This window comes from Suricata suricatta, chromosome 1 (genome assembly GCF_006229205.1).
Source record: "Suricata suricatta isolate VVHF042 chromosome 1, meerkat_22Aug2017_6uvM2_HiC, whole genome shotgun sequence".
NCBI lineage: Eukaryota > Metazoa > Chordata > Mammalia > Carnivora > Herpestidae > Suricata > Suricata suricatta.
Window position 1 is genome coordinate 52486487 of NC_043700.1, and position 10623 is coordinate 52497109.

At 43.2% G+C, this 10623-nt stretch overlaps 1 protein-coding gene and 1 long non-coding RNA gene across 4 annotated transcripts in view; one reads left to right on the forward strand and one right to left on the reverse strand.

Annotated features, from left to right (window-relative positions):
* The window catches only part of GALNT7 (polypeptide N-acetylgalactosaminyltransferase 7), a 134256-nt gene extending 133926 nt beyond the window's left edge, over nucleotides 1-330 (reverse strand). For all 3 annotated transcript variants that reach the window (XM_029938747.1, XM_029938749.1, XM_029938752.1), the window contains exon 1: nucleotides 140-330. In XM_029938747.1, coding sequence (XP_029794607.1) covers nucleotides 140-265 — 126 coding nt within the window. In that variant the 5' untranslated portion in view covers nucleotides 266-330. The remainder of the gene's footprint in view (nucleotides 1-139) is intronic.
* Nucleotides 9-4463, forward strand: LOC115291237. Its single transcript, XR_003908392.1, has 2 exons — nucleotides 9-237; nucleotides 4012-4463. It is a non-coding gene; the product is annotated as an uncharacterized LOC115291237 (long non-coding RNA).
* The last annotated feature ends 6160 nt before the right edge of the window (nucleotides 4464-10623 follow it).

Sequence of the window (10623 nt, forward strand, 5' to 3'; positions counted from 1 at the left end):
CGCGCTGCGCCAGCACCACCTGCGGAGCTGCGGCGCTACGCCGCGCCCCGACCCTGCCGCCCCTGCTCCCGCCACGCGCGCGCGCAAACAAAACAAGTTGCAGGTCGCAGCCGCCGGAGGGGGCGGGCGGGTCACTCACCCTCATCCTGCTCAGCGGGCTTGGGTCGTCCGGCCGCGGGGACAGGGAAGACCAGAGGACTACTAGCCCCAGGAAGCTTCCCACCACCAGTAAACTGCGTAAGATGAACCCAATCTTCAGCCTCATCTTCCTCCGCCGGCGAGAGACACAGAACCCAGCGCAGCCGCCGCCACAGCTCTCCCCTCCCTCCTTCCCCCTCCTCCGGCTCTCCACCTCCTCCCTCCCCCACCCCTGCCGCTTCGGCTACCGCCCTCTCCGCTGCCTGCCCTTTCCAGCTCCAGATCCGGAACTCCCCTTGGCTGTACCTTCCCCCGGGCTCTTCCCTCCGCCCCCTCCCCGCGGCTCGCCGGCTCGGACCGCGCGCCGCCGCCCGCCCCCCCTCCCCCGCCTCCCTCCGGCGGCCTCCGCAGAGCTCCAACCGACCCCTGTGCCTCGCTCCTCGCTCTTCTAAGCTTCCTTTCTGTGTACCTACCCCCGTCCTGGTCCGCAGTCCCCTTCTCTCACCGCTGTGTCCAAAAACCCCCTTCACAATTCCCTGTTACCCTAGAACTAACTTACACTTTCCCCAGGTCTGGTCCTTAGCCTTTGCCCCGCTGCTCAGCTCTTAAAGCTTCCAGATTCCCAAACTTTTGGTTTAATTATGGGCCATAACTCTGTCCTTACCACCCGTGCCCTCCAGGATCCCCCCCCCCCCCCCCCCCCCCCCCCCCCCCCCCCCCCCCCCGGGCCCCCCCCCCCCCCCCCCCCCCCCCCTTCGCCCCGAGCACCGGGAGCCGCTCTCGGCCGCCCCTCCCTCTCTGACACCCACTACCCGGAGACCCCTGCCGCAAAGCTTGCAGGAAGCAAACCAGGAAGTCAGGGCTACCGCTGCCGCAGCAGCAGCTCCACGTGGCTGATTTATAGCTGGGAGGGTTTTTTTCTTATTGATTGTTCTTGCTTTTTCACACGACTCCTTAAGGAGGTGGATTTGTAACCGAAAGGCCCAAGTGTGATGTGCAAATATCACTGGACTGGAGGGACTCCCTTGGAAAGCCAATATTTTACTTTCTCTTGAGCTAATTGGAAGAAAACCAGCCTCGTGCTAATGGATAATATCAACCTGGTTCGTGGCTGTTTGTATTCCGAGGCCGAGGATTTGGGGGTTTTTAAACAGTGCTCTACCTTCCTTGCCTCCCTCAGACCTGATTTTTGCTACTTGATGGAGATTCCTTGATTTCTGTTTTTCAACCCCTTTTCTTAAGTTACACAGGAAAGGATATTGACAAATGTTTAGCCAAATGCCTCACTCTGAGGGAATAATTGTGTGCCCACATCTCCCAGTAAAGATGCCAATCACTTTATTGCCAGGTGTATGTGATTACATTATCAGTGTACCGTATCTTAAACTGCCTAATCTAAGTTGAACAGAATGTTTAATATCCTAATATCTTTTTCCTAATGTCTCATATCTATAAGGACTTTAAAAAAGTAAAACCTGGTTATTTACATTTTTAAAATGAAGTAGAGAATTTGAATCATCCAGAGAAAGAATTGTAACAAACTAACTTCATGTGCTTGGGTAATTTGGGATACACTACCTAGCGTATTGGGGAATTTTGTGGATGCCATAATTTCAGAATTTCCACAAAATATCTGACGTGATATCCTTGTGAACGAAATGGGGATATGCAGAATGGATTACACTAGAGTTAGGTATAGTGTTTGGCTGAATCATTGTACACAATTGCAATATAAGCCTAATATATAGAGCACCCGGAAGAGCTGGATCAGGTATTGAACCCAAATCCCTATCTGACTCAGCATTTTTATCAACCACTTAAGTTTAAACCCAGTTGCTTTTAGTATAAGATAAGGAAGATTTTGCTGTGTGTGTGTGTGTGTGTGTGTGTGTGTGTGTGTGTGTAAAAGACCTGGATATTTAATTGATTAAATATGAACCTGTTGGTTAATACAGAAAGCTAACACCCACTGCTGGGTCAATTCAGGTCAATATTGCAACCCATAAATCGCCTATTAATAAGGACTCGAGTGATTCTGATCCAGAGAAGCTGTGCATCATCTTTGGAGAAGCAGTGACAGAAAGGGGTGCTTCAGGAAAGATTTGTGCAGATACGAGGAGGATCAGTTGTGGATCCAACTACTCAGAAGGGAGAAGGGCTCCTTTTGCAAAGTAGACAGTTTTCTAGACAGAGACTGGGCTTGGAACAGGTGACCTTCAAGGGATCTTATCCTGATCACATGAGGGAATAATTCCGTTTGAAATCAGCAGCTGTAGTCCACTAGCAGCAGTTAAACCTTTCATTTGTGCTCTCATTTTCACAGTCAGAGGAGACAGTTTATTATTATTACCAAAGTAGGAAGTTTCATTTTTACTATTATGAGCATAGCTGGGCAGGTAGGCAAATCGAAAGTGGTACTTATTACTCACTAAAGTAAAGGGAATGATTCTTGGGTCAAAATAGTGTTCAGAGAGGACCCTGCAATTCCCCGTTACTTTTGCACATAGAGAACTTAAAATTTCTGTGAAAAGACGTAAAGTTAGAAATTGACAAATGGATATATACTTGTAGAAGCCATGTTTCTGAGCCCTAGCAATTTTTAAAGGAAACTAAAAGTATACCTTAAATATATGCCCACTGGGGCGCCTGGGTGGCTCAGTCAGTTAAGCATCCAACGCTTGATTTCAGTTCAGGTCATCCTTCATGGTTCTTGTGATGTTGAGCCTGGCATCAGACTCTGTGCACTGACAGTGTGGAGCCTGCTTGGGATTCTCTCCCTCCCTCTCTCTCTCTGCTCCTCCCCCACTCTCTCTTTCTCAAAAATAAATAATATATACAGCGTGCGCACACACACACACACACACACACACACACACACACAGACCCACTGCAACATTTGCTGGGAGGTAGTCTCTGTAGAGTTGACACAACTCTGTTTAGAAAATGAGCTACATTGATGGTGCACTTTGGTAGCTCAGTCAGTTAAGTGTCCAACTCTTGGTTTTGGCTCAGGTCATAATCTTGCAGTTTCATGAGTTGGAGCCCCACATTGGGTTGTGCACTGATGGTGTAGAGCCTACTTGGGATTCTCTCTCTCCCTCTCTTCCTCTCCCCTACTTATGGTGTCTCTGTCTCTCTCAAAATAAGTAAATAAACTTAAAAAAGAAAAGCTACATTCAAAGCTTATGTCAGGGTTAGTCACTTAACCTTTATGAACCTAAGATTCTTATCTGCCCAATAGTGATTACAATACTCACTCCACAATATTATTAAAAGGAGTAATGGAGGTCAAGTACATATGCAATAAAATATATATAAAAATATACAATGTAAAGATAGTGGGATAGAACAATACTCAGTTGTATATGGGCTTGTTTTTTTATGGATGCTATAGCAGTTGTATGACCAGGATTTTTATGCTCAAATACTTCTGGTTTATCTACTCCTGGGTTCACTGAGGAAGAGGGTAGAGACTAGAACTGTGCTGGAGGGACACGCAGGATGGCCAAGAGAGCATTGTTCTCAGTCAGGTGATAGGCCCTGACATGGTCCCTTTGGCTATGAAGCTAGCAGAGGGCTCAGAAGCAAGGGAAGGGGAGGGATGAGATTTTTTGTGAATACCTAGTGTGTGCAAGATGCTTCACAGTTGTAACTTCATTTAACCTTCGCACACCGTGAGTGTGGTTGGTATTACTGTTCTCAATCTGGGGTTCAAAGCAGATTTTTCTAACCTTGAAATTCTCGCCACTACGTGCTTACTCCAAACCAAGCTTTGCTGGAATATAAATAAGTGTTCTCAGACAGGATGCAAAAGGTCAGGGCCTAAAGATTGGTTCATTTTTAAAATTCTTTCTGGCGTCTGCTCTTTTAAAGGAGAACTCACCAAAAGGAATCGCATCTATTCTTGGATTGCAGTGTGAAGGCACAGCGCATCCCCTGGAGCCCTCCGCACACCCGTTTAATGCTGCAACCAAGCTGAACCTGAGTCTCTAAATGTGTCTTGAACTCCTTGCCTTCAGGCCTTTTACTGGAGTTCCCCTGAAGTGACACCTCCATCTCATCCAAAGCTTTCCCGCATCCATCCCCAACGCCCTTGTCTCTCCCTAACCAATGTACCGGGATAGGTACCCAGCTGGGGGCTTCCACTGCACTTTTCCTTCTCTATGAGTGACCGCTACATTGTAATTGCTTAATTTCTTTTTTCCACTCCCAGAATAAAAGGTACATGAGGGTGGATGTCTAGATAGATAGATCTCCATCTAGTTCATCATTATATTCCTGTGTTTATTGTGCAGAAAGGGTTCAATAAATATTTTTTGATGAAATGCTGAATGAATAATTGGATTGAGAATATAAAGTGAAGAAGAAAGGTAGACGAGGGGTCAGGGCTGTGTCACCTGCTCTTCCCTCTTACCTGGAGGTTCTCCTTTGAGGGTAAAACATGAGCGGTTTTAGTTACTTAGAAAAGTGATTACTTTGCATGTTGTCTTCGACAGCAGCAGCTGGCAGACTGTTGTTTCTTCCTAACTCCGCATCCTGCCAGGGCCACTCAGGACAACGGGAAAGGGGCAGTTTAATTTAAATAGAGATTTTTGTATCTACTAAGATCTCCCAACGCTTCCAAAAAAGAAAGAAAATAAGTTGTATTGAAGTGGCAACATGTAGCCACGGGCATTTACTATCTGCAACCACATTTCAATTTTAACTATGTCCAGCTGCCAAGAACTTAGGTTAAATTAGGATCCATGACCTATAGATTACTGGTTAAATTGCCTATTACCTATTCTGTAAACAATCTAATCACCTCTCTTCAAAGAGGAACACCAGTGGTAGTACTTCTAAGTCAAGAATGTATTTTATCTTTTAGAAAAGAATGACCTTTTTTTTTGAAGTGGTGGTAGGTTTCGTTTGTTAAGAATATATTAATTTGCGCAGTGTTTATTAGCTATCTCTACCTCATAACAAACTACCCCCAAGTGCAGCACTTTAAAACAACCAACTTTTGTTATTGCACGCAGGTGCTGAGGGTCAGGAAAGCAGGAGGGGTCTCGCTGGGTGGTTCTGGCTCAGGGTCTCTCATGAGGCTGTTGCCAACTGTGAGCTGGGTCTACAGTCATCACATGGTTCAGCTGCGCTTGGAGGATCTGCTTCCAGGTCCGCCCACGAAGCCCACAGGTTGGGGCGCCTGGGTGGCTCAGTCACTTAAGCGGCCAACTAAAGCTCAGGCGTTGATCTCACAGTTCATGGGTTCAAGCCCTGCATTGGGCTCTGTGCTGACAGCTGAGCGCCTGGAGCCTGCTTCCAGTTCTGTGTCTCCCTCTCTCTCTCTGCCCCTTCCTCACTTATTTTCTCTTTTTCTCTGTCTCTCTCTCTTAAAAAATAAATAAACTTAAAAAAGAAACAACACACAAGCCAACAGGCTGGCCTCACTTCCTCACTGGCTATTAGTGGGAAACTTAGTTCCTCATCACAAGGGCCTCTCCACGGGGCTGCTTATGACATGGCAGCTGTCTTCCTCCAGAATGAAGAAAGATCCAAAGGCAAGAAACCGAGACCTCAAAACAGAAGCTATTGGGAATCAAGTATCTGGGTCAGAAAACTAGTTTTTTCATTTATTACTTATAGTAACTTGGTTATGTGGCTTTCATTATGAGATGCTGAAATCTTTCAAAAGGAATTCAGATCTTAAATAATTACTTATTTCCAATTATCTTGCAAAGACATATTCTGTGTACTGTCTTCAACTATAAAATAAAGGAGTTGGACCGAATTATCTTCAATTCCTTTCAATACTGGAATTCTAAGACCGTCCTGTAATGTTAATGTATGGTTGAAGCTTTTAAATCTTTATTTATTTAAATCTAGTGTGGAATACAGCAAAGTAAAATCCTGCCTTTATACTTTTTTTTTCCTGACACGGATTACTATTTCTATCATAAGCTTAAGAGATGGGTAATTCCTAAGTTGTGCTCATCTGGAATAAAGGACTGTTGTCACAAGGCTTCCATCTGTGGTTAATGGTACATCTGTACAATGTTTTGAAGGCAAAAATGCTTATTTAAAAGCCCTCTGAGATTTAACACTAGAGCACTCCTCATAATTCAGCACTGTTTTCAGACTCCTATAATTCAGAAGTGCTCTTCAGATTTTAACCATTTATTTGAGAGGTGATTGAAACAAATGTCATCTCTTCTGTTGTGTGGAACCTGTTCAGCAGCTTGCCACTGCTTTCTGTATTAAATCTGAATTTCTCTATTTACTACAAAGACCTTTGTGAGCTTGCCTCTACTTACCTCCACAGCCTCATGGCTGGCCAATGACCTCTGCTTTTCCAACTTAAGACAATAGCTACATTGACCTTCTCCCCCTTTCTGGAACAGGCCAAGTTCTCCCTCACTTCTAGGCCTTCACACGTGTTGGTATTCCCTTATCTGGAGCACTGCTTCAGCGCCAACTCCCTCCTACCAAACTTCTGATCATCCTTCAATTCAATTTACATATCAGTTCTTTCAGAAACCTCTTGATGGTTCTCTTCGGACCCCACCCATTGTGGGATTAAGGAGCCCCTGCTTCGTGCTCTGAGAGCACCCAGTACACCTTCCATCATGGCACATAGGGCTCTACTTATAATTGCTCTTTCCGTGATCTGTTACCCCCATTAGAACAAGTTTCTTGAGGGCAAGAGCCATGTTCTTTCCATTGGTCGTTGTATTCCTAGATGTTCATGGTTCCTGGCACTCCAGAGATACTCAAAGTGTGAGAGCAAATGAGTGAAATTGTATTTCACGTGCTCACCCTGGGTTGTAGGCATAGAGAAGGTTGAAAATACCATGTAATAGAAGATACATTCCGTGTAGGCACGTAAAGAGAAAATGTACGTGTTCATTGTTCAGTTGTTAGGAAACGGTGAAATTTCCAGATACTAGTGAGATGCAGTAAGCCGCAGTGAGGAAATACAGAGTTTGGGATTAATTACTGGATCTGTAGTCTTGTCCAGCCTCCAATTCCTGGATCGTTTATGGTGATGTCTCTGCTTAATCTCTCTGTAGTCTATACCTCAGCTTCTGTTTTTGTGTGTGCAACTCTGCTTACCTCCTCTGAGATGTCTGTAAAAGCTTCTAGATACAGTCCATCACTAAAAATAACCTGATCTGACTTATAACTAATTTAAAAATATGCCAGGTAGTTCTGTCACTAGGAACTGAGGCTCCCTTGTTCTACACTGTCCCCTCTCCCCCTCAGCCATGAAATTCTTTGCCTTAGTTTTCCTTAATCTCTAGTAGGAGGTTCACTACAGCTTGATATTGTGTATGGAAATGGAGATATTTTTCTTCCCATGCTTTAATAATTTATTTTTTTATTTAAACATTTTTAATGTTTATTTCTGAGAGAGAGACAGAGACAGAGCATGAGTAGGGAAGGAGCAGAGAGAGAGGGAGACACAGCATCTGAAGCAGGCTCCAGGCTCTGAACTGTCAGCACGGAGCCTGATACAGGGCTCGAACTCACAAACTGTGAGATCATGACCTGAGTTGAAGTTGGATGCTTAACTGACTGAGCCACCCAGGTGCCCCTAATAATTTCTAATAAACAGATCTCAAGAGAGGATAATAGCTAAATGTCTTTGCGTAAATTTTTTTATAGCTGAGTGGCTTTGCTTTTTTTTGGGAGCTGGGATAAGAGGGGACACTGTTTTGCATTTTTATCTGACCAAAATGAGTACTTTAATTCCCAGATAATAAACTCATAGCTATTTGAAACTACCTATGTGCTCACTGATGCCGAGGTTTATATGCACAAACTGTAATAGGACTTGGAGTAATACCTTCACAAATTTCAGTTTTAAAGGCTTTTTTCATGTCATTTAACCACACTCTGCTGAGAACTTCAGTCTTTCTTCAGTGAATTTCATACCTTAATTTCATGAAATTTTAGCACTTGAAGGAAATTAGAAACTAGAGTCTCGCTGAATCTCTCATTTTACATATGACAGGTGGGGTTCTCTGTCCCTCTTCTGACATAGTTTCTTTTCATCTCACCCCTGTTGCATCAAAATGGTGCTCTGAGAGATTGTCAGTATTACAGAAACAGAGGCTAGTTTGTCTCGAAGGAAGGATTCACATTTCCACATTAAAGAACGTGAGATTCGGGGCAATGTGTTTTGCTGAATCTCTCTGGCCTGACTGATGCTTGTAGCTGGACAAATAGGACCTCTGGAAAGTTGTGAAGATGTGTAGAACAGGCAGAAGGAACTAAGAAGAAAGGGACATTTTCGTGTTTGTCTGAGTCAAACTACACCCTTAAAGGCACGTGATGGGAACAATAAAGAAATTCTTTGCACCATCTTCTGAATGTTTTTTTTATTAATTATAAGTGGGTTATTTTAAGTAATGGACTGTGCCTCAAAGCTGTTTCAGACAAATCAAAGGAGATAAATGAAGTTGCATGCAAATAATCCATCACTAAAAATAACCTAATCTTACTGCAGATCATAATCTTACTACAGTCTGTATAGACTCATGCAGAAAGATTATCCTAAATGATCTAGGAAGTAGGGGCTGGGCCAGGAGTACATATCTGGAAATTCCAAACTTAGTATTTCCCCACAGTGCCACACTGCATCTTACTGATGCCTGGAAACTTTATCTTCTCCTCAGTTATTTTCTAACAACTGAACAATGAATAAGTACATTTTCTCTTTATTTGAACATGTGCTCCTACATTAAATGACTATTTGGAGAGCCACACCAGGGAGATGGGAGCCAAGAGTGCTGATCTTCGGAGAGGCTCAAAATACTGTCATTTAGAGAAATGTACCTTTTGGTATATTGCAAGGAGTTTTAAAATTTGAATTTTGATTACATTTCTTTTTGGAGAATGGTCATTGAGGACTTGGTCTCATAGGATGTCATCTATTTCTCAAACTGTGTAAAATGATTTTTAACAAATTGAATCACGTTCTATGATCTTTTATTGTATATTTGCGGATATTTGTATTCAACTTTTTTTTGAGCATGTATCTTGCTAGGATTTATTCTAGATGATGGGATATGGCAGTAAACTAAAAAAGCAGAAATCTCTGTTCACATGAAGTCAGACAATAAACAAGATACATAAGTTACTATCTATTATTATCCAATAAACTGGTGTATCACTTATGGGTCAAGCATTGTTCCAAGAGTTTACAAGATTAACTCATCTATTGAGATAGTATCACAGAGGATAAATACTAGGAAGAGAACTAAAGCAGGGAAGCAGGATTTGCGATGCCGGATGGGAGTGAGGGAAGGTTTCAATTTTAAGTAGTCTGAGAAGGTCTCACTGAGAAGACTGTACTTGAACAGGACCTGAAGGGGTGAGTGAGCAAAGCAAATGGATATCTGAGGGAGATGGCTCCAGCCCGAAAGAGCAACAAGTAGGCCCTTAGGCAAGAAAATTCCTGCTTGGTTAAGGAAAAGCAAAGACAAAAGGAGAGCTATAGCTGAGAAAATGAGGAGAGACCATCAGGGCCCTGTAATGGCTGAGCTTTAATTTACAGTGAGATGGAAGCCATTGACAGTATGGAGGGGCGGCTGATCCAATTTACCACAAGACAGTATCACAACCTTCTGGATTTAGTACGGGAAGGAAGAAAGATAAAAGCAAGGACCAGTTAGGAGGCTGTTTTGAATAATCCCAATGGGAGATGGTGGAAGTATGGACTAGGATTAGGACAGTGGAGGTGGTTCCAATAGGCCGGAAAATGGATATATTTTGGTTATTCTTCAACTATTATGTTTCCAAATATTTGAGTTTGTTGTTTTGCTTCCAGACTCTGTAAGTAGTTAAATTAATAGTCTGTAAAACAAACTCTTTAAATGCTCTGGCAGCACACATTATTTTAAAAAGCTGTGTAAGCAATTACTCGGCAATTTGTTCTAGATTTTCACATATATGGTATATTTTAAGTGGAACAACTCTGTTCAGAAATAAAAATCTCCCATGCAACAATGGCAGTTTAGATGTCAGGATCAACTGATCTGATTAAAACAACTGAAAATGCCAGGTAAAACATTTTTTTTAATCTTTCTAATGCATCCGTGGGGAACAAGAAAATAAAGACTATTAAGGTCAAGATGGAGGGTAAGCTAAACCCTGAAGCTGGTTTTTTGCCTTAAGGGCTTTGTCCGAAACTGTGGTGGCAGAATACCATTTAAAAAAAAATATTTTACATTTATTTATTTTTTTTGAGAGAGGGAGACACAGAATCTGAAGCAGGCTCCAGGGTCTGAGCTTTCAGCACAGAGCCCTATGCAGGGCTTGAACCCACCAACCATGAGATCATGACCTGAGCCCAAGTCAGCCACTTAACCCACTGAGCCACCCAGGCACCCCAAATATCACTTGTGTGTTGAGTTAAAAGATTTAGGAGGAGAAAACAAATTCAGGACCTGCCCAAAATTAAGAATCTAATGGAACCTCCAAAACTAGGATCCCCAAGGGTTT